General features: G+C 43.9%; 1 protein-coding gene across 3 annotated transcripts in view; it reads right to left on the bottom strand.

Annotated features, from left to right (window-relative positions):
- The window catches only part of LOC129836378 (inhibitory synaptic factor 2A-like), a 30,089-nt gene extending 6,886 nt beyond the window's left edge, over nt 1-23,203 (bottom strand). For 2 of the 3 annotated variants that reach the window (XR_008756651.1, XM_055902454.1), the window contains exons 1-3: nt 22,462-23,202; nt 11,614-12,799; nt 7,925-7,996 (exon numbers count right to left, since the gene is read on the bottom strand). Coding sequence is in view for 2 of the 3 variants with exons in the window: in XM_055902454.1 (XP_055758429.1) it covers nt 7,925-7,996; nt 11,614-12,794 (1,253 nt within the window). In the remaining variant the exon portion in view is untranslated. Of the gene's footprint in view, nt 1-7,924; nt 7,997-11,613; nt 12,800-22,461 lie in introns of all 3 variants that reach the window. The other variant, XM_055902455.1, reaches the window with a different exon arrangement.
- Between the last annotated feature and the right edge of the window lie 4,425 nt (nt 23,204-27,628).

Genomic DNA, 27,628 nt, shown 5'->3' with positions numbered 1-27,628 from the left:
TTGCATTTGTTTCCCCAGCCTGCTTTTCAATGGGATGTGATGTGACTACAGTAGTGGGGCATTTATGCCCTCTCTCTCATCTCCATCCCTCCTCCTTCTCTCTCTCCCATATCCCTCTCTTTCTTTCTCATCTCCTCCTCTCTCTCTCTATGCTTTGTTTGTGTCCTATTTGTATCAGTAGCAGTGATGCATGGGATGCTGCAGTATACAAGGGGGAGGGGGCTGGGAGTGTCGGTCGGGTGTTGAATTCTGGGTAGGGCTTGTAGATTGACTATCTCAGCTCAACTGAGCACCAGCAGGAGCCCAAGCCCTGGATTTATTAGCCATATTGGTACTGACTTGCTGTTCGGAATTAGAGGCCACATCGCCGCGGCTGCTAATCTTGGCAATGAGCAGTTACTGTCCAAGTCTGAGGAATAATTGGCCTTTTGGTTCAGATTTTGTTTCTTCTTGGCTCTTTTGAATTCTGCTCACTGTAGCCAGGCCAGCTCATTAAGTGGAAGGGCTGAGTGGCGTGCCCAGCAAGGGGATTACTGGTGCCCTATGAGCACTTTGAGTCACCAGCACAGGCCCTGGCAGAAATAACAAACCTGTAGAATATACTTTACCGTATGTGTTCAAGTTCAAGTTTATGTCGGATATCTAGTTTTATCCACATAGCTAGCACTGAAAGCCACGGTCATAACTTAACAGTTCAAGATATCAACAAAAATCTCTGAAAAGAAAGAATTGCAAAAAAGGAATGGTTAAACATATACACTGTAAAACGTAACACTGTAATAGTGTAAACAGAGTGCATGATATAAGAAAATGGTAAACAACCGAATCATCGTTCACCCGGCTGACTTTGATAAATACCTTCGGTGTGACACATCACTCAATCCAGTCTGTAAATAAGCAAGATCGAGGAAGGAGATATGGTAGAGAAAGAAAAAAAAACAATATCAATTTGCAAAGTTTTGGGATATATCTACTGCCATTTGCTTTGGCAGAGACAGATAGAGCTTGGTAGATAGTCGTCTTGCTCGCCAATTGCTGTTAAGTCCTATTCAAGGAAAGTAAAAAAAAGAATGTGGAGATGCACAATTTAGGAACGATGAGCTGAAAAATCTGTTGACCACAGATGGAATTATAGTATTTTCCCTTGTACACGTTCCACAAGCCTTCTTCTAATAACAAAATGGATCATTTGTATTGACTTGTCATAGAACGGCTTTGTTTAGAAATGTTACATTACAGCACTTTCAGTGAAAACGTATTTCCCTTGTTAGGGATTGTTGAGAACCTTCTATTGATTATCTCAAGTTTTGAACAGAATTATCATGCATTCTTGACCTGGGTCTTTGTGAAGCTGTTCTCTCTGTGATCAGTGCAGTGATAAAGAGCTTTATAATTGTCCCTCATGATGAAATTGGGTAGTGGACTCTGGATCTATCTCCATCCGTATGTCCATTTGTCCGTTCGTACGTTCGTCCGTACGTTCGTACGATAGTCACATGTTATATCTCACAATTTTGACGAAACTTGGTGAATGATGCGTCTTGCCATAGAGAACCGGCATATACAAAATTGCACTGATTGGTCCAAGGCGGGAGCTACAGTAATTAACTGAAATTTGTTAGTCACACGCAATATCTCAATTGGCTCAATCATTCGTGGCAGACAACATGTTTACTATTTAGTATTTCCGTCTCTATCAGAACAGTTCTCATTCTGTGCCTATTATGCTTCCTGGCTGTATACTTTGTAGTTTAGTGTTTGTTTGTCTCTGTAGAGGATGCTGAATCTCTGACCCTATAGTGTTTATGATGTAATGTACTGTAATGCATCTGCAGTTAGTAAACAGTACATTATCTGCTTTCTTCCATGTGACCATGTGACTTAAATAGATATCAAGCACCACTTCAGGATCTCGATTACAATCAGCCTCTACTGAAACAAAGCCATTCAGAATTCATGTCTTTGCATTTCGCCAACCAAGGTTCATGAATAAAGCAGCAAATGTGTACATATTTAGGCCCTCTTGGATGATGATGAGAATGGACATGAAAAAGGAACATGTCGCAGCTTATTCAGTAGTAATCCAGGAATTACAAGAGTTTCAAGACATCTTTTTTTCAGTACATACACTACCCAAAGGACATTAGGCTACCCACAAACATTTTACCTACGTAAATACTTATATTTTAGTCTGGCTCTCAGATCTATGCTTTAATATTTATCTGTTTAGTTGTTGCATGTTATGACATGCATTCCCATATTAGTATGGGAACTGTGTTTATTTAATGTAATCCTATAATCATATCACACCTAATGCATATAGCATCACCAACAAGAAGGAGCATTCTAGTGAAATCATTCCAACACATCAACTACTGTAATCACTTTGTTAGCACACAACAGCTCATACATACACTAATTACATTATACGGGTTGTAAATCCGGAAGACAACAATACTAAGCAATGTGACTCATAGCAGAATTCGGGGTATGAATTGAATCATTTGAAATCCTCTTTCATGCCATACTGATCTTCAATTAGATACTGTACTAGCAAATGTGCATTGTCACATGAGTTATCTCAGATCATAGATCATCGCTTGAGAAAATGTAACATATTTCTTGTGAGACTATGTTGCAGGAAATTACACATAATTACATTAATGATTCTTGCATGTCAGTTCCTTCAATCTGACACCATGGGTGTTAAATTATGCATTCTTTATGCAATGATGATGCATTCTTTATTCTTTATTAAATAAAGGTTCAATAAAAACAGGAGTGTATTTATTACTACTGTTGCAAAACATTTCTTAAACTGAAGCAAATAGAACTGTCACGCCCTGGCCTTATTATTCTTTGTTTTCTTTATTATTTTAGTTAGGTCAGGGTGTGACATGGGGAATGTTTATGTTTTGTTGTTTTGGGTGTTTATTTGGTAAAGGGGTTAATGGGTGTAGTATATGGTTTTGTGTTGAGTGTAGATGTTTGGCATTGTCTATGGTGGTTAGTATTCTAGGAGAGTCTATGGTTACCTGAATGAGTTCCCAATTAGAGACAGCTGATTTCGGTTGTCTCTGATTGGGAGCCTTATTTAGGGTAGCCATAGGCTCTCATTGGTTGTGGGTAATTGTCTATGTAAGAACGTTAGTAGCCTGTATGTTTGTGCACAACGTTTGTAGCTTCACGGTCGTTTTGTTGTTTTGTTAAAGTGTTTTTGTGTTCGTCTTTCATTTAAATAAATTCATTATGACTGCATACCTCGACGCGTATTGGTCCGACCCATGCTTCTCCTCTTCTGACGAAGAGGAGGAGAACGATCGTGACAGAATTACCCACCATAGGACCAAGCGGCATGGAAGGCGGCAACAGGACCTACCTACACAGGATCTCTGGAGTTGGGAGGACGAATTGGAAAGAGATGGACCTTGGGCGCAAACTGGAGAATATCGCTGCTCTCGTGTGAAAGGTGAGGCAGCCACAGCCCAGGAGAGGTGGTTTAAGGAGGCAGCTAGGAGACGTGGATGGAAGCCGGAGAATCAAGCTCGAAACCGGAATTATGAGGGGACACGTCTTGCACGGAAGCCCGAAAAGCCCGTGAGTAACTCCCAAAAATTTCTTGGGGGGGGGCTAAGGGGTTGTGGGCCAAGGGCAGGTAGGAGACCTGCGCCCACTTCCCAGGCTAACCGTGGAGAGCGGGAGTACGGGCAGACACCGTGTTACGCAGTAGAGCGCACGGTGTCTCCTGTACGTGTGCATAGTCCGGTGCGGGTTATTCCACCTCCCCGCACTGGTAGGGCTAGATTGGGCATTGAGCCAGGTGTCATGAGGCCGGCTCAACGCGTCTGGTCTCCAGTGCGTCTCCTCGGGCCGGCATACATGGCACCTGCCTTACGCATGGTTTCCCCGGTTCGCCTACATAGCCCGGTGCGGGTTATTCCACCTCCCCGCACTGGTTGGGCGACCGGGAGCATTCAACCAGGTAAGGTTGGGCAGGCTCAATGCTCAAGAGAGCCAGTACGCCTGCACGGTCCGGTATTTCCGGCGCCACCTCCCCGCCCCAACCCAGTACCACCAGTGCCTCCTCCACGCACTAGCCTTATGGTGCGTGTCTCCAGCCCGGTATCACCAATTCCGGCACCACGCACTAAGCCTTTTGTGCGTCTCCAGAGTCTTGTGCATCCTGTTGCTGCTCCCCGCATTAGCCCTGAGATGCGTGTCCCCAGTCCGGTACCACCAGTTCCGGCCCCACGCACTAGGCCTAATGTGCGTCCCCAGGGTCCAGTATGCCCTGTTCCTGCTCCCCGCACTAGCCCTGAGATGCGTGTCCCCAGCCCGGTGCCACCAGTCCCGGCACCACGCACCAGGCCTACAGTGCGCCTCAGCCGGCAGGAGTCTGCCGTCTGCACAGCGATGACTGAACTGCTCGTCTCCCCAGCGCCATCTGAGCCATCCGTCTCCCCAGCGCCATCTGAGCCATCCGTCTCCCCAGCGCCATCTGAGCCATCCGTCTCCCCAGCGCCATCTGAGCCATCCGTCTGCAATGAGCCTGCAAAGCCGCCCGTCTGCCATGAGCCTGCAAAGCCGCCCGTCTGCCATGAGCCCACTGAGCCGTCCGCCAGACAGGAGCCGCTAGAGCCGCCAGCCAGACAGGAGCCGCTAGAGCCGTCCGTCAGACAGGATCTGCCAGAGCCGCCAACCAGACAGGATCTGCCAGAGCCGCCAACCAGACAGGATCTGCCAGAGCCGCCAACCAGACAGGAGCAGCCAGATCAGTCAGCCAGCCATGAGCAGCCAGATCCGTCAGCTAGCCATGAGCAGTCAGATCCGTCAGCTAGCCATGAGCAGCCAGATCCGTCAGCCAGCCATGAGCAGCCAGATCCGTCAGCTAGCCATGAGCAGCCAGATCCGTCAGCTAGCCATGAGCAGCCAGATCCGTCAGCTAGCCATGAGCAGCCAGATCCGTCAGCTAGCCATGAGCAGCCAGATCCGTCAGCTAGCCATGAGCAGCCAGATCCGTCAGCTAGCCATGAGCAGCCAGATCCGTCAGCCAGCCATGGGCCATCCCTCAGTCCGGAGCTGCAGTCCCTCAGTCCGGAGCTGCAGTCCCTCAGTCCGGAGCTGCCATTCCTCAGTCCGGAGCTGCCCCTTACCCTGGTGCTGCCCCTTACCCTGGTGCTGCCCCTGACCCTGGTACTGCCCCTGACCCTGGTACTGCCCCTGACCCTGGTACTGCCTCTTACCCTGGTACTGCCCCTTAGTCCGGAACTGCCCCTGAATGCAATGGGGTTAAGGTGGAGGGGGGTCGTTTGGAGGAAGCCTAGGAGGTGTTTAGGTACTGTGGTGACGTGGGGACCGCGACCAGAGCCGGAGCCGCCACCGTGGATGGAAGCCCACCTAGATCCTCCCCTAGACTGTGTATGGTGCGCCCGGAGTTCGCGCCTCAAGGGGGGGGTTATGTCACGCCCTGGCCTTATTATTCTTTGTTTTCTTTATTATTTTAGTTAGGTCAGGGTGTGACATGGGGAATGTTTATGTTTTGTTGTTTTGGGTGTTTATTTGGTAAAGGGGTTAATGGGTGTAGTATATGGTTTTGTGTTGAGTGTAGATGTTTAGCATTGTCTATGGTGGTTAGTATTCTAGGAGAGTCTATGGTTACCTGAATGAGTTCCCAATTAGAGACAGCTGATTTCGGTTGTCTCTGATTGGGAGCCTTATTTAGGGTAGCCATAGGCTCTCATTGGTTGTGGGTAATTGTCTATGTAAGAACGTTAGTAGCCTGTATGTTTGTGCACAACGTTTGTAGCTTCACGGTCGTTTTGTTGTTTTGTTAAAGTGTTTTTGTGTCGTGTTCATCTTCGTGTTATAATAAAAGAAGATGGCTTATTTTCCAAAAGCTGCATTTTGGTCCGTTAATCCGCCACACGATCGTGACAAGAACGAACCAGGGAGTGACCTTCCTGAATTTGCCCAACTGCAAAACCCAAATTGTTGCAACTGTTTGGACTAATGATTAACACCCCAGGGATGAACAAAAAAGTAGGCTTTGATTGGATGAGAACATTGATTGACAAGGAATTGATTAGGTTAAGATGGAGATGAACATCTACTAATTGGAGACACGAGTGAGGTTGTTGGTCAAAGTTAGATGTCCCCTCAGCCAAAGTAAACAAACGTATGCTGTTTTGTCATTGAGTAAAGCGGATGTACTTATGCATGAGTTGTTTACTAAGACGACGATAATGAGTGCAAAAAATGAACATGAAAAGACTTGTATTTTTAGAACTTGGTTCACTTTTTAAATGTAGAACTCTGCTGCAGCAGTGCTTGTTGTGGTGTTTATTTGCGACTCCGTGACCTCACAAACCCTGCTATCTGATGTTTTCCCCTGTGAGTCTTTCTCTGGCTGCAAGGCTAGAACAGGCCGTACAGCTGAAGAAGCAGAACACAATGGGAGGTGTTTGCAGGCACACTAGGGTACAACAACGACTCAAATCTTGATCGTACGAGACTTTGGAGGCTCAGTAATCATGTTTTTACCAATTATTCAGATGGTATGCTATAGTATGTTCTGCAATACTGTATATTCTTTAAATTGGTGTTGATCTCTAAGATGGATGTTTTTATTCTTGTCTGAACGGAGTCACAGTGTGAGTGGATTTTGCAACCTGCCTGAGGCTCTCTCAGACGAGTGGAAAAGTCGGAACATCTGCGAGTGTTTACCCAAGTGAGACGGTTGGGTGGTGGAATCGTTCGTCAACTACTTCTGGACCAGTTGAAGTGAAGTGGACACAGAAGTTGAGTCAAGTTTCCATGGCTTTTAGCGTCCATCACTGCAGCCGTTATTCATAAGGCACTTTGAAAGGGGACTCTGTCTGGATATCATGTCCAGTTCCCAGCTGCTCTCATACTGTACGAGCCCCAATTGCATTTCCTCTCTGGGCTAATTCATTTCCCTCTGTTGTGTGTGATTACTTATTCCCTCAGGAGGTGTGCTTCACCCACAGTGCTTTGCAATTGTGCTGGAGAGATTTGTCTTTATTTATTTTATTACCTTCTACAATAACAACATTATAGTTGCACCACCTGTGTCTAGAAATTCAACTCAATTTGCTGCTTCCAATTCGGCTGAAGTGTTAATTCCTTTCTACAGTGAGTATATTCTGTATTTATTACCAGAGTCTGAAATCAGAGTTGAGGACATCTCTGCATCATTGTAATAGGATATCAAACGTTTATTTTCATCATTGATCTGAATCCCATATAGGAGTGTTCTATTCTCCTTCAGTTAACTTGTCATTGATCTCAGTCACACCATTTCCTAGTATCTAATGGTGCTCAATTCATTTCTCTCACTCTGACAGAAGTATTCTATCAATTGTCATTATTGTATCACAACCGAGCTATGCCCTTAATACTTCATTAAAATCTTGCAGTGAGACAAATAATATCCTCTGAGTTCAGTAAAGTATTCCATTCTACTCATTACCCGGAAAAGACATTTATTGCTATATGGAGAAACATTTCAAGGCCTACAGTAAAATACATTATATTCAATTGACTCGTAGCACTTGGTTTGTCGCATTACAGTATATCACCTCACACATAAAGCACCCTTTACAGAAAAAACGTGTGAATTCACATGTGAAAAATCCCGAGTTCACACAAAATGTTACGTGATCATGTTTTCACATGTGTAGTTTATTGTTATCACATGTTGCTTTACATGTTGTCACGGTAACTTCACATAAGAGCACGTGATCACACAAAACTTATTTTTGGAACACTTCACGTGTACACATTTACAATTCATGTTGTTTTCCCGTAAGGTATCTCTCGCCTCACGCCATCAATATGTTGTGCCATAGCAGGCGGAAGCGACCTTTCAAGCTGCTAACAAGAGAGTAGATGTTAAGGTACTCACCTATAAATGATGCAGGCACTGTTTCGACACGTGTCGCAGTTGGCTGTGTCCTGTCCTGTTCGGTAGGAAAGCCTGGGGAGTGGTGAGAGAATGGATGATTTTCATGGCTCGTTTGACTTGGATTATTTTAATTTACATGATCTATTTTTCAAACTGATATGGATTTGCGTTCTGAATGGTACAGTCTTCTGTGAGATTAGGTTGGTCCGGTAATAGACATGCTCACTTGATATAATATGCTGATCTCTTTCCTATTGACACGGTATTCACATGGTTTTCGTCATCTTTCTGACAAAACAAAATGCATTATTATTCATGTTTATGAATACTATAGAAAAGTCAATATACTCAATCTCCCTGTGCTCCATCCAACTCAACGTTTTCAGAAAATAATGAGACTTGGGGGGCAAAAGACAATCAACATGACACATTATGTCTGTGTTCTGTATGGCATTTCAAAGAGCCCTAAAGCCCAGTGTCCGCCCTGTACTGTCCTGTCATTACTTAGATTGCAATGCCTCCTCCATCTTCGGCACAACTCTATGTACATTCTGCTCCCGAGGCATCTCGGAGGAAAACTTGAGCAGACGTAAGTGTGCACTGAACATGCATGGAGATTTGATGGCATCTGTATCAATCTCTTCAGGTCTCTCCCAGAAGTAACAGTCACCATCCATCATGTCGCGTACGTTGGTGGCAGCGATGGGATTTCTCATTCATTTTGATCAGAGGGTGTGTAGAGAGTGGTCAACTGGAAAGCGGATGGGGCAAGCGGGTCCACTAGGACATGTAATTGCCTATTGTCACTGGGAGCTGATGAATGGTAACTAGAGAGGTTGAACCCTGCTGCTCACCATGTCATAAGGGTGACCTTGTCTGCCTTGGATAGATCGAAAGTGCTGATGGGAATGGAAGGTCACCAAGTTCATCTGTCCATGTCACCTTAGAGGTGTTTGCTCTTGACTGTGGAGTTGAGGGCCTGAATTCACAATAACTCCTTTGATATATCAAATCATTGGGAGAAAAAAAAGGTCAATTCGAGTCACCAAACAGAAGGGATTTTTTTTGTTGAGATATTGAGTGGCACAGTCATAATCAAGGTCGTCAATTTTTTTTCACAACCTCCATGAACTGTAATACACCGTCTAAACGACAATTGTATTTACTGAACTGTATTTTCAGTTAATCTAGCATTGTACCAATGTTCTATTCTGCTAGGCCAGATTAATTTATGTACGGACGCTGTGTCGGAAAATCATTTTCTAAACTCTGACACTATAAGTCAACTATAAGCTGTGCCATTGTTTGTTTGCACAGGCTCACTCCGGTGTTACTTGTTTGCACAGGCTCACTCCGGTGTTATTTGTTTGCACAGGCTCACTCCTGTGTTACTTGTTTGCACAGGCTCACTCCGGTGTTATTTGTTTGCACAGGCTCACTCCGGTGTTATTTGTTTGCACGGGCTCACTCCGGTGTTATTTGTTTGCACAGGCTCACTCCGGTGTTATTTGTTTGCACAGGCTCACTCCGGTGTAATTTGTTTGCACAGGCTCACTCCTGTGTTATTTGTTTGCGCAGGCTCACTCCTGTGTTATTTGTTTGCGCAGGCTCACTCCTGTGTTATTTGTTTGCCCAGGCTCACTCCGGTGTTATTTGTTTGCACAGGCTCACTCCGGTGTTATTTGTTTGCACGGGCTCACTCCTGTGTTATTTGTTTGCACAGGCTCACTCCGGTGTTATTTGTTTGCCCAGGCTCACTCCTGTGTTATTTGTTTGCCCAGGCTCACTCCGGTGTTATTTGTTTGCACAGGCTCACTCCTGTGTTATTTGTTTGCGCAGGCTCACTCCTGTGTTATTTGTTTGCGCAGGCTCACTCCTGTGTTATTTGTTTGCGCAGGCTCACTCCGGTGTTATTTGTTTGCACAGGCTCACTCCGGTGTTATTTGTTTGCACAGGTTCACTCCGGTGTTATTTGTTTGCACAGGCTCACTCCGGTGTTATTTGTTTGCACAGGTTCACTCCGGTGTTATTTGTTTGCGCAGGCTCACTCCGGTGTTATTTGTTTGCACAGGCTCACTCCGGTGTTATTTGTTTGCACAGGCTCACTCCGGTGTTATTTGTTTGCACAGGTTCACTCCGGTGTTATTTGTTTGCACAGGCTCACTCCGGTGTTATTTGCACACGTCAGCTCTCCGGAGAGATATCCTCACTGTCCCTATACCGCTGACTGCCTGGCTGAATGGATATCGCTCTCTGCTCTTTTGATATCTTGTGAACAACATATACAGTGGGGTCAGGTTGGATAATCCTGTATGTTAGCAGAATAGGATTCAGTCCCTAACCTGACTGGTATGAATTGTAAGCAAATCATCCTGAGACCTTGAAACCAGCAGGAGTGTTGGACCAGTGATGACCCTCAGAATGTGATAGGAGTTTAGTACAGGGAGGAAAAAGAGGCTTGTGCAACACTAAATCATTCACCTCACATTGATGTATTGTGTGAGCATAAACAAAGCCAATAGAAATAGGAATGAGCATCATTGATAAGGTCATGCAAACATCTGCAAACCAAGTAACCACTGCTCAACACAGTATGTTATAAATGTGCCTGTCTCAGTCTTTGGTCTGCTGGGAACAGCACTGAAACCTCTCGTGGACACATCACCGTGAGCAGAGCTTTCTCCTGAAAATAACACCCACATGATGCCTTTATCCCGGCGAGAATAAGAGGGGCTTTCAGACACTATTCTGTTCCACCAGTAGTCTGGGACCATCACTTTGAAGACAGAAAGCTTTAGAGTGGCTTGGCAGGGAGAGAGAGAGAGAACGTGGTGAGAGAGTTAGAGTGCCTTGGCAGGGAGAGAGGGAGAAGGTGGGGAGGAGTTGAGATGCTTGGGCCTTATGGTGAGTAGCAGGCTCTAATAATAGTGATGAAACATATTGAAGGTGTCATATGAGCCACACACTTCAGAGGAGATGAAAGCCAGTGCTTTATGAGGCGCTGCTAATTGGTCCTTTTAAACCAGGTTTCAGGGAGCAACATCAGGGGAGTCCGGTGGCTTTGGAGAAGGCTTAATACAATTAGCATTGTGCCGCTCCAGGTTTTAAGAAGCAAAGCAGACAGCCTTGTACGTTCGGTCTATTGCTGTAGAGTTTTGGTCTATTGGACACGGCTCAGAAACGTTATGCACTTGTTAGTGCCTCTGTACCCCTGAGCAAATACATGGGACGATACAGTATCTACAGAACAATCAGAGACCACTCACTTCCTTGCTATTGGAATTAAATGACACAGGTAGCTGTGGTGTTTGTATTCACATGCTAAATGTAGCTTACACATGCTGTAGACCACAGCAGTTTCAAGGGCTGCAGGACCAGCAGGAACATCAAACCTCAGTGAAGATTGAACCACACACAGAAAATGTCTGTTTTACTTGAATAGGTTAGTTATGTGGAGCGGCAGGTAGCCTAGCGGTTAAGAACGTTGGGCCAGCAATCGAAAGATCGCTGAAACGTCGCTGGTTTGAATATCTGAGGCACTAGGTGAAAAATCTGTTGATGTCAACTTGAGCAAAGCAATTAACCCTAATTGCTGCTGTAAGTTTCTCTGGATAAGAGCATCTGCTAATGATGTAAATGTAATGCCAATCCTATACGATGCCTGGTGAACATAAATTATTTCCACTCACCCTTCTCTCTGAGCCTCGCCCTTCTCCAGCTCTTGGATGACCCCCAGTAAGACTTTGATGGTCTCCTGACTGGAGCTGATGAGGTTTTCCATGGCCTGGAGCTTTTCTTTAATATCCCCGTTCCCAGCTAAGGGCACTATCTCCTTGCAGGCACCCTGCCGTCCTGGGGGGCAAGCCTGGCTCTCCAGGCCCGGTTGGGGTTTCATTGGGGTTGGTAAAGTCCCTGATCGGCACTGATGTGCCTTTACCCTAGCTACAGAGCAGCCAGCACTGTGGGGGTGTGGCAGTGTCTGGGACTGTTGTCCATTGGGCTGCATGGCCTTTTTGCGTTTGCAGCGCACCGATGGACTCCCTAGGCCTAGACCTTCCACTTGCGTCAGGGAGTTCCAGGCAACTGGACTTATGACCTTTGACCTTGTGTCCTGTAAGGGTTCCTCACAGTTGGCCAGCTGGCGCTTGGCAGAAGGGTTGGCACCCATTGTGTCCGCTTTGGATAATCCTTTGTGTTTGGTCCTCGCGCCACAGGCAGGATTCTCTGTCTCTCCCCTGGGAGTTGGGTCGTTTGCAAAGCATTCTGTGTCCTTTGTGATGCGAGAGGAGTCCGGGCACGCACGCCCATCTACACAGTTGGCAATGGATAACAGATCCTCTGTGCCACTGCTGTCGTCCGTGTGGTGGAGCAGTGCCTGCGTCTGCCGCACATGCTTCCCTGCACCCTGAGAAGAAGAGCACTCCTCTAAACTCAGCGCCTCCTCCTGCCCTTTCAAGTCACTCAAAAACCCGTTGTTTTGGCCCTTGTAGTCCTCCACCAAGGCTGTGTGTTTGATCGTGTGTCCTTTCTTTCGCTCGAAGGGGAAAGTCTGGTAGTGTTTCGTAAGGTCCGGTGACGTCTGGACACCTGTGCTCTTAGTCACATTGGGGATGGAGCGCCGCGCAGGCATCGTCATGTACTTCCTGTAAGCCACTTTACAGGAAATGGACCTGGCTCCTCGCCCCTCTGCCTGCTGCTCCTTCTGGGCGTCACATATGTCCTTGAAGCGGACTTGTAAGGCTTTGTTCCTCTTCTTCACCTGCTGTTTGCCGTCAGGACCGTACTGCACCTCCAGGCTTTGTGACGGGCCTGCCTCTGAATCGGACTCTGAGTTGGATAGCACGACCTTGCTGTTTTCCTTGCTCACCATGGTTTCTGGGAGAAGGGAGAGAAATATACAGTGTATGTAATATTATTCTGGGGTGGAATCACAGTAGATATACTGTAGGATATAGCAGATGTAGCAGATGGCCTAGTTTTTCTTATTTTCTGTCACTGAGCAACTAACATCTAAACTGTCAGAGCTTTATTTATACCAGATCATGATTGATATCATAGATGACACACGGACAGACACACCTTCTTTTTCATGTGCCCTGCCCCAAAAATTCTATAGGTATTCCATATGCAGAGCTGTCATATTAAGGGGCTGTATTGCATTGAATAATGTCTGACAAGATTAATAAGAGATTTGATTACCAATGGATAAACATGGAAAGCAGTGTAAGGGAATGAAAGGGGAATAAAGGACACATCACTGCTGAGGTAGTTCATCATCTTTATACGACGAGACACCATGTGATGAATAAACCTAAACGGATTGTTTGTTATTACACAAAGGCAGGCCCTTCATGACATAGTCGCTTCTCTGAGAGCAATCACGTTTAATCATTTTGAGACATAGTAATTCCATCAATATGCTTGTTGGGGTGATATATTTTTTTGTCATTGATAAAATTAGTCACTTTCACATCAAAGCCCAAAGCACTGCCTCACACAATTTGCTTATAATGAAACAGATTGTAATGAGGTTATGAAGCTAGCATAGGTAAGTCATTAATATTTCAGAGTCGTCCAAGAGCCTGTATTATCCTTAGTATTGCCCTCTGTCCATGTGATTGATTTATCAGCACTGATTCTACCACAGTTTCCCACAATGTCACCTGAATGGAAGAAGGAAGAAAGTAAGAAGCCCCATTATCTTTTAAAGAAAGTCTGTCAGTATTTTAGTCAGAGAGGTCCTCTCACTCACACAATACTCTGATAGCAGTGGATGAGGCCTGATGAAAGGGCCAGCTGAATGCACTGGGAATCCTGCCTGGTGGATCACCATGCGAGCAGAACATTGTGACTTTTCTGTATCTCAGTCTACCGGATGTTTTTTCAGACATATTTTTCTCTTCATGTCTATATCGGAAGTAGAATCTTAACCCACTTCAGATACCTTAAATGACTACTTCATGCCAAACAATGCTGAAATTATAATTTATGAAAGGTTGATTGACAAAAAAAGTATATTATTACATTTCCATTGCTTCAAGGCTGATTTACTTGGGATCCTACTATTTCACACCAGGAAATAGCAATCTTACACACTGAAACCATATCTACGTTCATACAATGTCCACTCAAGTCCTCCTCGCTTTATATTCAGATACAAGCCAAGCATGTAAATAAGCTAAATGGTAATTCAACCTTGGAGAATATAAAAGAAAAAATCCCTCATTCCCTTACGGTTCTTGAGCCAACCTGGAGTGGCATATATTTAAAGACAACTAAGTCTGTGTCACCAACACAATCCCTCTGAATCCCCAGTTCCTTTTCCTTTTTCTTCCTCACTCCTCACTTCCCAGGGCTAGCTATCGCTGCTAATGACCAGAGGTCCTTTCCTGGTTTGGCCCCAGCCATCCAGGGGATTATAAATAATGCATTGACTCTAAAATTGCAAAAGTAATCCTCTTAAATCTACTTATGTACTCTGGCAGACCATGTTGTCTGTTCCAATTTCCCTTCAGTTCTTCATACAAAAATGTTAGATATAAAACTCCACTTCAGATGCTATGATTGAGTGGTCATCTCCATAATTATCTTGAGTTTCCTGTCAGTTCTTTGGACATAGGGCTGAGCTGACTGGTTATAGATATGAATGTATCACTATCCCCGCTCGCAAGTCTATAACATTTCTGACTTACGATATTTAGCTCTGCCTCCAGCTCCAACACCAGCTTCTTAAAGGAGAGGGTCTCTTGAGGTGTTGTGTCACGGACCCACACATGACCTGATAAATGATTGACATGCTCCTCTATGGCGTGTTTATAGGATGAAAATGCAGCCCATCCACTCTCATTAATTGTGTAGTAATGCTATTAGAGTGGCCCTTGACTTTGACTGTTCTAACACGGCAACCATTTGGAAAACAGTGCTATCAATGGCATTGACCTTGACACAGCACACGTGATACGTATCATCAGTGTGTGGAAGGCCATATCTCACTTTCTGTTTGCTGTCTATCTGTTGCAAAGGCATGTTCTTTCAGTGCATCAAATCATAACAATTCGGAAAATTTCTGTTATGACACCATATAGCGTTAGTGCTTCTGATAATCACCAGGCTACATTCAGTGTTGTTTATTATAGAAACTGTACATTATCCATGTATGCACCGTATGCATGGTCAATAATGAATATAAATTGGCTGCTGTACATACAGTGCCAAGTGAAAGTCTACACACCACTTGCACATTTTGCTGCCTTAAAATAAAAAATAATGGATTTAATTAGATTTTTCCCCCACAGATCTGAACAACATACTCCCCAATTTCAAAGTGAAAGTTTTTCAAATGTATGTATATATAAAAAGACAATGTCTTGATTGTGTATGTCTTCACACCCCAGAGTTAATACTTTGTGGAAGCAAAACATTTAATTGAATCGCTTTTTAGATTTAATTGAAGGCAGAAAGTTGTGTGTAAACTTTCACTAGGCACTGCACATGAAGCAATAAGAAGGCACATACCAATTCCCCAACGCACCAATCCCCCCATGACATCAGCTTGGAAAAACCCATTAATACAGAAGATAATAGGGTATATATGAGGACATGCCAGATGTTGAATAGCATACTGTCAGCATTTTTAAAGCCCATCTAGGATGCCCAAAGAGGAGGGGTCATAACTCTTGGTTGGGTACTTTGTGTCTACGGTTTGACGATGCAAGGTTTCTTACAGTGCCTTCAGAAAGTATTCACACCCCTGTATTTTTATCACATTTTGTTGGGTTACAGCGTGAAATTAAAATTGATTACATTTAGATTTTGTGTCACTGGCCTACCCACAAAACCCAATAATGTCAAAATGGAATTATGTTTTTAGAATTTATTACAAATTTATAATAAAGGAAAAGCTGTCTTCAGTCAATAAGTCAATAAGTATTCAACCTCTTTGTCATAGCAAGCCTAAATTAAGTTCAGGAGTACAAATGTGTCACATAATAAGTCACATGGACTCTCTCTGTGCAATAATCATGTTTAACATGATTTTTGAATAACTACCTTATCTCTGTACCCCACACATACAATTAAATTATCTGTAAGTTTCCTCAGTCAAGCAGTGAATTTCAAACACAGATTCAAAATCAAATCAAATCAAATTGTCTTTGTCACATGCGCCCGTGAAATGCTTAATTACAAGCTCTTAACCAACAATGCAGTTTGAAGAAAATAAAGTAGAGAAAATATTTACTAAATAAACTAAGGTAAAAACGTAACACAATAAAATATCAATAATGAAGCTATATACAGGGGGGTACTGGTACCAAATCAATGTGCGGGTACAGGTTAGTCAAGGTAATTGAGGTAATATGTACATGCAGTCATGGGTTAAGTGACTATGCATAGATAATAAACAGTGAGTAGCAGCATTGTAAAAACGGCCCGTCAGGAAGTCCAGGATCGAGATGTAGGGGGAGGTGTTTAGTCCCAGGGTCCTTAGCTTAGTGATGAGCTTGGTGGGCACTATGGTGTTGAACGCTGAGCTGTAGTCAATGAACAGCATTCTCACATATGCATTCCTTTTGTCCAGGTGGGAAATGGCAGTGTGGAGTGCAATTGAGATCTTTGGATCTGTTGGGGCAGTATGCAAATTGGAGTGGGTCTAGGGTTTTTTCGGATGATGGTGTTGACGTGAACCATGACAAGCCGTTCAAAGCACTTCATGGCTTCTGATAATCATTTAGTCGATAGTCATTTAGTCAAGTTAATTTGGCATTTTTGGGCACAGGGACTATGGTCTGGTTGAAACATACAGGTATTACAGACTCGGTCAGGGAGAGGTTGAAAATGTGAAGACACTTGCCAGTTGGTCCGCGCATGCTCTGAGTACATGGCCTGGTAATCCGTCTTGCCCTGCGGCCTTGTGAATGTTGACCTGTTTCAAGGTCTTGCTCACATCAACTATGGAAAGAGCATGATCACACAGTCATCCCGAAAAGCTGGTGCTCTCCTGCATGCTTCAGTGTTACTTGCCTCAAAGCGAGAATTAAAGGCATTCAGCCCATCTGGTAGGCTCACAAAGCAGCTCGCGGCTGAGTTTCCTTTTGTTGTCTGTAGTAGTTTGCAAGCCCTGCCACATCCAACGAGCGTCAGAGCTGAGATGATAGTTCTAGGTCCCAAGAAACAAAGAGATCTGCTTTAGGATATGACAATTAATCTTGATGGCTGTACTGTCGTCTCAAATGAAACTGTGAAGGACCTCGGCGTTACTCTAGACCCTGATCTCTCTTTTCACAAACATATCAATTAAATTTTGAGGACAGCTTTTTTCCCATCTTCGTGACGTTGCATAAATCTGAACCTTTTATTCCAAAAAGTATACAGAAAAGTTAATCCATGCTTTTGTCACTTCTAGATTAGACTACTGCAATGCTCTTCTATCCGACTTCCTGGATAAAGGACTAAATAAACTTCAGTTAGTGCTAAACACGGCTGCTAAAATCTTGACAAGAACCAAAAAATGTGATAATATTAATCCAGTGCTAGCCTCTCTACTCTGGCTTCCTGTTAAGGTTAGGGCTAATTTCAAGGCTTTACTGCTAAAATAAAAATCATCACATGGGCTTGCTCCTACCTACTGTATCTCTCCGATTTGGAAGTCGGACGTTTACATACACTTAGGTTGGAGTCATTAAAACTTGTTTTTCAACCACTCCACAAATGTCCCGTTAACAAACTATAGTTTTGGCAAGTCGGTTAGGACATCTACTTTGTGCATGACACAAGTAATTTTTACAAAAATTGTTTACAGATAGATTATTTCACTTATAATTCACTGCATCACAATTCCAGTGGGTCAGAAGTTTACATACACTAAGTTGACTGTGCCTTTAAACAGCTTGAAAAATTCCAGAAAATTATGTCATGGCTTTAGAAGCTTCTGATAGGCTAATTGACATCCTTTGAGTCAATTGGAGGTGTACCTGTGGTTGCATTTGAAGGTCTAACTTCAAACCCAGTGCCTCTTTGCTTGACATCATGTGGAAATCAAAATAAATCAGCCAAGACCTCAGAAGAAAAATGGAGTCCTCCACAAGCCTCTGGTCTGATGAAACAAAAATAGAACTGTTTGGCCATAATGACCATCGTTATTTTTGGAGGAAAAAGGGGGAGGCTTGCAAGCCGAAGAACACCATCCCAACCGTGAAGCATGGGGGTGGCAGCATCATGTTGTGGGGGTGCTTTGCCGCAGGAGGGACTGGTGCACTTCACAAAATAGATGGCATCATGAGGCAGGAAAATGGCTTAAGGACAACAAGGTCAAGGTATTGGAGTGGCCATCACAAAGCCCTGACCTCAAACCTACAGAAAATGTGTTGGCAGAACTGAAAAAGCGTGTGCGAGCAATGAGGCCTACAAACCTGACTCAGTTACACCAGCTCTGTCAGGAGGAATGGGCCCATATTCACCCAACTTATTGTGGGAAGCCTCTGGAAGGCTACCTGAAACGTTTGACCCAAGTTAAACAATTTAAAGGCAATGCTACCAAATACTAATTGAGTGTATGTAAACTTCTGACCCACTGGGAATGTGATGAAAGAAATAAAAGCTGAAAGAAATCATTCTCTCTACTATTATTCTGACATTTCACATTCTTAAAATAAAGTGGTGAGCCTAACTGACCTAAGACAGGGAATTTTTACTTGGATTAAATGTCAGGAATTGTGAAAGCTTAGTTTAAATGTATTTGGCTAAGGTGTTTGTAAACTTCCGACTTCAACTCTACCTACACCTACGCTACAGGCCTCCTTATTGTCCCTAGAATTTCTAAGCAATCCTGCTGGCCATCTACGAATGTTTGAACATCTTGAAGAACAATCTGACCTTGATGGCCATGTACTCCACAAGAGGACTGGCCACCCCTCAGAGCCTGGTTCCTCTCTAGGTTTCTTTCTAGGTTCTTGTATTTCTAGGGATTATTTTCTAGCCACGTGCTTCTACATCTGCATTGGTTGGTGTTTGGCATTTTAGGTTGGGTTTCTGTACAGCACTTTGTGACATCTGCTGATGTAAAAAAGGCTTTATAAATACATTTGATTGATTCAATCTTAGTCCTGTATTGACACTTTGCCTGTTTGATGGTTTGTTTGAGGGCATAGCGGGATTTCTTATAAGTGTCTGGATGTTGCCTGTAATCCATGGCTTCTGGTTGGGATATGTACAGCATGTAAGATCAAAGTGGGGACGACGACGTCAATTCACTTATTGATGAAGCTGGTGACTGAGGTGGTATACTCCTCAATGCCATTGGATGAATCCCGGAAATATTCCAGTCTGTACTAGCAAAACAGTCCTGTAGCTCAGCATCCGCATCAACTGACCACTTCCGCATTGAGTGAGTCACTGGTACTTCCTGCTTTCGTTTTTTCTTGTTAGCACAAAGACCAGGGAGGTTTTCCAATGCATCACAAAGGGCACCTATTTTAAGATGGGTATAAAAAGCAGACATTGAATATCCCTTTGAGCATGGTGAAGTTATTAATTACAGGCGTCCTTCATAATTCAGTTGCTGGACAGGAAGGAAACCGCTCAAGGATTTCACCAGAAGGTCAATGGTGACTTAAAACAGTTTAATGTGGGATAGCAGAAAACTGAAAATGTGGCAAAGAAATGAACATCATGTCCTAAATGCATAGTGTTATATTTGGGGCAAGTCCAACACAACACATCACAGTACCATTCTTCATATTTTCAAGTATGGTGGTGGCTGCATCATATTATGGGTATGGACTAGGGAGTTTTTTGGGATAAAAATAAACGGAATAAAGATAAGCACAGGTAAAATCCTAGAGTAAATTCTGGTTCAGTCTGTTTTAATACAGACACTGGGAGACACATTCACCTTTCAGCAGGACAATAACCTAAAACACAAGGCCAAATATTCACTGGAGTTGCTTACCAAGACGACATTAAATGTTCCTGAGTGGCAAAGTTACAGTTTTGACTTAAATCGGTTTGAAAATCTATGGCAAGACTTGAAAATGGCTATCTAGCAATGATCAACAACCAACTTGACAGAGCTTGAAGAATAAAAAAAAAAGTGCTAATATTGTACAATCTAGATGTGCAAAGCTCTTAGAGACATACCCAGAAAGACTCACATCTGTAATTACTGCCGAAGTTGATTCTAACATGTATGCTTAAGTCAATTAAATATTTGTGTTTTTAATTTTCAATACATTTGTAAAAATGTCTAAAAAGATGTGTTCACTTTGTCATTATGGGGTATTGCGCGTATCATTTTTAATTGAGTCTGTAATACAACAAAATGTGAAATAAAGTCAAGGGGTATGAAAACTTTCTGAAGGTACTGTAATGCTTTGAATCCGAAGCACTTCGCCATCCATTGCACAGCATGTGATTTGAGAGTAATGTGAGTGATGTGAGGACAACTGCAAGGTTTTTTTTGTTTTTGTTATTGTATTTCTAGTTGATTGTATCGCATTGCCTTTCAGTAGACACTCACACCAAGTTATAGGATAGGTATCCCCCAGGTGCGTGTGAATTCTTAGTACCTTGCTGGGCTGCAGGCTTCACCTGTGAAAGTGTGCTTTATGACATTGACTTAAAAGATGCATCACTGCACAGCACCTTCTGTTACAGAGGAGTAGGGGAGCTTTTTAAAAAGCCTACGTTTCCCCATCTGCTCACTGAAAGCTATAGATTATGAAATGGATCCTCCGAAAAGTAGGTTTAGCATTGCCATGACAGGCAGAAGTGCATTGCACCTGACGCATTGACATTGTTAAAAGTGGGAAGGAAGAGAATACTGTGGGGAACTGAGGGCTGTTTCCCTGATGCAGGAGAGCTTGAGAGGCAGATTGGTTTATGTTCCCTTGCCAGTAATTGTTCCTTTCCCAATTGTGCCATAGTTACTGTATCACAACTGACCGTGATGGGGAATCCCATAGGGCGGTGCACAATTGGCCCAGTGTCGTCTGGGCTAGGGGAGGGTTTGGCCGAGGTAGGCCGTCATTGTAAAATAAGAATTTGTTCTTAACTGACTTGCCTATTTGAATAAAAAATAAAAGATGTGGAGGGCTTAGGATAGAAGATGGCTAGGGCGCATACCATGAGCTGGTTTCTAAGACCGAGGTTTCTGTAGAGACAGAGAAAAGTAGAAAGAGATGATCACAAACAAAAACAGAATAATTAATAAAAAGGCCACATGAACACGTCTCTATTTAGAATGAGGCAGGGGGAGAACAAACCTTCTGAACTGGTTTTAGAAGCCTTGTTTACACCTTGCACTAACGTGTGTTCCGTGATCTGATCCACACATGGCATTAAAACGTGTCCACTGTGTCTGCATTGCGACCAGATTTCTTGCTTCCTCCCTGTATTTAAATTATTTGACCGATATGAATAAAAAATAGACAATTATTAATGTCATAAGTCAGTGGTGCTACCTGACAATGATTTAGAGGCCTGTATAATGAGGATTTAAATGGTTTGACTCTCCAGATCTGTTTACACTTGATTGATATCCAGATGCAAAGGGTCCCTGACTACATAAGGAGGTGGTCAGAGAGACAATGCGTATTTTAATCGTCTACACTTGTTTAATGTAAGCACCAGGTTAGAACCATGTCTAAACGGGGCTATAGAGAGAGAGAGGGGAAAGAGCGAGAGACAGTATCTAATAGAGAGAAAGAGAGAGAGAGAGAGATCGAGAGAGAGAGAGCGAGAGAGAGAGAGAATCTGATCTGCCCTGAATGTGATGCAGTGCCCTGCCTGTGGCGTCAAGATCACACATGTCATTACTCATGATAAGTCTCCAGTCCCAGGCAAGATCCTCATCTCCTCGTCACATGAAGTCTTGAAGAACACGTCCATCGCCCATGATACTCACTGTGCTTTCAGCAGCAATTCTGTAGTTATGGTTTTTAACACTGAACACCTATTACATCTCACTGTCATGAGCACTTGATCACTATCATTGATATCCCTAAAAATCAAGCCATGGTAAATTATGGTAAGTTATACAATGTCAATGATTGCCTCGTCTGCTGAAGTCATTCAAAAGAGCAATAATGGCTTAAGTTCAATTGATCAATGTTTAATCAACATATAAATTCTGACTGAATATTAATCTGAACATTTTCTTGTTCAGTAAGCTGTTCATTACACTTTCAAAACAGGGAATCAGATAGTATCAGCTAAAAGTGAAACAGCTAAAATAAAGACAACATCATTGCTTTCTCCAGATAAATCGTGAGCCCTTTACTGCTTGGCTGGAATGCAGATATGCTTCCCCCCACCCGCCATCCCCCCCACCTCCTGAATCATATCAGCCTACAAAAAACTAACGCAGTTAAACATACAACACTACAATATATCACAGCGCATACAGTACAGACATTCAAACCACTCAGGCGCCTACTATATATTGACAAATCATAGCTGATAAACTGACATTAAGTGCAGATTCTCCTATGTTTGTACATTCACTTCCTATCAGTATTTCTTTACAGACTTAAAACACTTACCTTGAGAAACAAATCAGTGATTCAAAGGACAACAAAGCAGAGATCTCCCACTGAGCCGGTGCATATCCATTCATTGAGTGGCATAGAGAGCTCTGTCCAGAGAGAGGAGAGGGGACCGCTGCAGTGACAGCTGCAATAGTTGTGGCACATCAGCCAAGGTTCCGGATAGCAGTGTGAAAGAAAGAAAAAAGCCTCTAAACCCGTAAGATCCACAATGATATCCCCCCTTCTCTCCCTCTCTCTCTGCCTCTCTCTCTCTCTTTCCCCTCACTCAAGCACCACTGACACTCGTCCACTGCCGTTCCTGCACTCACCGGCAATAGGCACTCACACACGCAGTGGAGATCTCCATCTCGCGCTGCTGCAATCCCTGTGCATTTGGGAGTGTGAGTGAGTGAGAGAAAGAGAGCGAGAGAGGGGAAGAGTGAGGGTGAGAGAGATAGTGAGGGTGAGAGAGGGTGAGGGTGAGTGATAGGGAGGGTGAGAGAGGGGGATAGTGCAAGCTGTTGGGGAAAGTCCAGAGTCGCCACAGCTGGTGAGCTCATGCAGCAACAGTAAAGAGCTCCTTATCATGTCCTCTGAGCTGGCGTAGTGGCGTAGGGGCTGGTGAGACTAGCTGTCACAGAGCTGTTATATCATCCGATGTGCTTCCCAGATGGCGGGGGGGAAGGCTCTGAAATAATAATGCATTGTGTTTTTAATTGGATGCCTCCTGCCCCCGTTACTTTTAGATATCTGACACCCTGTTTGTGAGAGGAGAGGAGAAGAGGCAGAGGGGGATGGAAGGAAAAGAGGGAGAGGAAACGGTGGGGAGAGAGAGGAGTTGAGGCAGCAATAGTATGTGTGAGAGCAATATAGAGGGAAGGGGGAGTCAGGGAGGAGAATTGAGAGTACATAGAGAGAATGCGTGCGAGATGAGAGAAAAATAGATGAGAGAGAAAGAGATGAGAGAGAGACATAATGAAAGGGAATGAGAGAGAAAGAGATGAGAGAGAGAGATTAATTAATTTCCTCCAACTGCATGACCTACTGCTGATTTCTGACCTCACAGAGATAACTTGACTTGCAGCCAACGATAGTAATTCCAAAATATAATACACTCAAAATGTATATTGATTGTCCAACTTATTCCCAGTCTTGTTATCGTGTTATTGTAATTTGCATGGTATACTAACAAGAAACACAACGCCTGTATCAAAGCCTATCTGGCTTTGATTTCTTGATTGATGCAAGTGTTCTATTATTTTTCTCTGCAGTGATGGTCAGTGCACTGGCATGTCTGTTATTCAGTCAGGGATTCGTGCTTCTGAGATGCACTAACGTCTGTGAAATACTTGAACTCTATTCAGTTGGCTGTGATACACGCTTTAGATATAGTGAAATGAAATGTGGTGTGCATATCAAGAGGGGGGTAAGTGATTGGAAAGGATCTTCAAAACAATACAATCCGCCACCTTTGTGGGTTGTTTTTCTCTGCTGGAAAAACTACAGCATCGCTACCATAAAAAAGATGCAGTGTTTCCTAAGGCACCACAGGTGGCTGCTGGGAGAGCTCTCAGCACAACTTCAGCCAGTGTGACTAAAAGTTTCCCTTTGCTTTGCTTGTGTAAGCAACCTGCAGAAAGCGTTCCAAATTAAGTTTTTCTTGCAAAGAGCTGAGGGGGAGGGAGAATGGTAATCTGCTGACTGCTGTCTTATTGATTTAATTGTCTGTTTCCCTCATGGCTCCCCCTGTTCATAAGCCTGACTATGCCACACTACGGAATGCACATGTAGCTCTGCTCTCTCACTCCCAGAAACAGCCTTAAGTTCACACCATCAGCCTGAAGACATGATAAAACTGACTTAAAGAGTGGACAACGCAAAGTCGAACTGGAGAAAAATATCTTTCTTCATCTCTCTTCCACTCCACTTATTGATCCGCCAAGGGCTGGCTAGTGAGTGTGTGTTTTATGCAAATAGCTTGTCCGTGGTGATGACTGTCAGTTCTTAACTGTTCATTGTGGTCCCAGGGGTACTGTTTGTGCCTGGAAGGCCACTGTACGTGCTGAGACTGGAAAGTGATCCCATTTTGTTGGTAACAGAGAACATGGGAAATGTATTCGCAAATTGTAAGGGGACTCTGTTGAGGTTCAGTAGCCAACGCTATTCTGTGTCTTCCACTTGTTTTTCCAGTTAATTTTCCACTCTTCCAAGGCTCAGAAGAAAGGAAGAGTGCTGTCAAATGCCTCTCTCAGATCTCTATCCCTAGGTGAAACTGAAATGTTTACATTAGCATATTATGGCTTGGGATGAAACACTTGAAGCACTAAACATTTTTATCAAAATTATTCATTTTTCCTTTGCTGGTAAATAAGGGGACCAGAACAAATAAAACGTGGAGAATGTGTCCCAATGCAAGAATAAAGGAACATTTCTTGAATAGGCCAATAATGGAACTTCACTCTCAGCCATTTCTACTGAGTTGAGAGACATGGGTTGTCGTCAATTTAAAAAATAACTATATTTCACCTTTATTTAACCAAGTAGGCCAGTTGAAAACAAGTTCTCATTTACAACAGTGCGGCAAAAACAACAACACAGAGTTGCACATAAACAAACGTACAGTCAGTAACAACATACAAAAATATATGTACAGTGTGTGCAAATTTAGAAGAGTAGGCATGTAAGGCATTAAACAGGCCATAGATGCGAACTAATTACAATGTAGCATTAACACTGGAGTGATAGATGTGTAGATGATGATGTGCAAGTAGAGATACTTGGGTGCAAAAGAGCAAGAGGAAAAATAACAATATGGGGATGAGGTAGTTGGGTGTGCTATTTACAGATTGGCTGTGTACAAGTAAGCTGCTCTGACAGCTGATGCTTAAAGTTAGAGAGGGAGATATAAGACTCCAGCTTCAGTGATTTTTGCAATTCGTTCCAGTCATTGGCAGCAGAGAACTGGAAGGAAAGGCGGCCTGCTGGAGCACGTGCTACGGGTGGGTGCTGCTATGGTGACCAGTGAGCTGAGATAAGGCGGGTCTTTACCTAGCAAAGACTTATAGATGCCCTGGAGCCAGTGGGTTTGGTGACGAATATGTAGTGAGGGCCAGCCAACAAGAGCATACAGGTCGCAGTGTTGGGTAGTATATGGGGCTTTGGTGACAAAACAGATGGCACTGTGATAGACTACATCCAGTTTGCTGAGTAGAGTGTTGGGGGATAATTTGTAAATTACATCGCCGAAGTCAATAATCGGTATGATAGTCCGTTTTAGGGGGGGGGGGGGGGGGGGGTATGTTTGGCAGCATGAGTGAAGGAGGCTTTGTTGCGAAATAGGAAGCCAATTCTAGATTTAATTTGGATTGGAGATGCTTAATGTGAGTCTGGAAGGAGAGTTTACAGTCTAACCAGACACCTAGATATTTGTAGTCGTCAACATATTATGAGTCAGAACCGTCCAGAGTGGTGATGCTAGTTGGGTGGGCGAGTGCGGGCAGCAATCGGTTGAAGAGCATGCATTTAGTTTTACTAGCATTTAAAATCAGTTGGAGGCCATGGAAGGAGTGTTGTATGGCATTGAAGCTCGTTTGGAGGTTTGTTAACACGGTGTCCAAAGAAGGGCCGGATGTATACAGAATGGTGTCGTTTGCGTAGAGGTGGATCAGCAAGAGCGACATCATTGATATATACAGAGAAAAGAGTCTGCCAGAGTATTTAACCCTGTGGCACCCCCATAGAGACTGCCAGAGGTCCGGACAACAGGACCTCCGATTTGACACACTGCACTCCATCTGAGAAGTAGTTGGTGAATCAGGCAAGGCAGTCCTTTGAGAAACCAAGGCTAATTTATAAAAAATAAAAATACATGTTTTTATTGAGTCTGCCGATAAGAATGCGATGATTGACAGAGTCGAAATCCTTGGCCAGGTCGATGAAGACGGCTGCACAGTACTGTCTGTTATTGATGGCGGTTATGATGTCGTTTAGGACCTTGAGCGTGGCTGAGGGGCACCCATGACCATCACGGAAACCAGATTGCATAGTGGAGAAGGTACGGTGGGATTCGAAATGGTCGGTGATCTATTTGTTAACTTGGATTTTGAAGATTTTAGAAGGCCAGGGCAGGATGGGTATAGGCCTATAACATGTCTCCCCTCTAGAATGTCTCCCCTTTTGATGAGAGGAATGACCATGGCAGCTTTCCAATCTTTGGGGATCTCAGACGATACGAAAGAGAAGTTGAGCAGGATAGTAATAGGGGTTGCAACAATTTGGCCAGTTCATTTTAGAAAGAGAGAGTCCAGATTGTCTAGCCCAGCTGATTTGTAGGGATCCAGATTTTGCAGCTCTTTCAGAACATCAGCTGTCAGGATATTGGTGAAGGAGAAGCGGGGGGGGAGGGCGCCTTGGGCAAGTTACTGCAGGGGGTGCTGAGCTATTGGCCGGGGTAGGGGTAGCCAGGTGGAAAGCATGGCCAGCCGTAGAAAATGCTTATTGAAATGATCGATTATAGTAGATTTATCGCTGGTGACAGTGTTTCCTATCCTCAGTGCAGGGGGCAGCTGGGAGGAGGTGCTCTTATTCTCCATGGACTTTACAGTGTCCCAAAACTTTTTGGAGTTAGTGCTACAGGATGCACATTTCTGTTAGAAAAGGCTAGCCTTTGCTTTCCTAACTGGCTGAGTATAGTGGTTCCTGACTTCCCTGAAAAGTTGCATATCGCGGGGGCTATTCGATGCTAATGCAGAACGCCACAGGATGTTTTTGTGCTGGTCAAGGGCAGTCAAGTCTGTGGTGAACCAAGGGCTATATCTCTTCTTAGTTCTACATTTTTTGAATGGGGCATGCTTATTTAAGATGGCAAGGGAAGCACTTTTAATGGCAATTTCTATCAGACCTCAGGATAAGACCCAGATGCAGAGAGTTCAAAGTAACAAACATTTATTACAAAAACAGGGGGCAGGGAAATGACAGGTCAAGGGAAGGCAGAGGTCAGTAATCCAGAGCACAGTCCAAAAGGTACAGAATGGCAGGCAGGCTCAGGGCAGGCAGAATTGTCAAAACCGGGAAAGTAAGAACCGCTGGTAGGACAAACTGGCAACAGACAAACAGAGAACACAGGTATAGATAAATACAGGGGATAATGGGGCAAATGAGCGACACCTGGAGGGGGCTGGAG

This window comes from Salvelinus fontinalis, chromosome 37 (assembly GCF_029448725.1).
Source record: "Salvelinus fontinalis isolate EN_2023a chromosome 37, ASM2944872v1, whole genome shotgun sequence".
In the NCBI taxonomy this organism is placed as follows: Eukaryota; Metazoa; Chordata; class Actinopteri; order Salmoniformes; family Salmonidae; genus Salvelinus; species Salvelinus fontinalis.
This window is presented reverse-complemented; position numbering and strand designations above follow the sequence as displayed.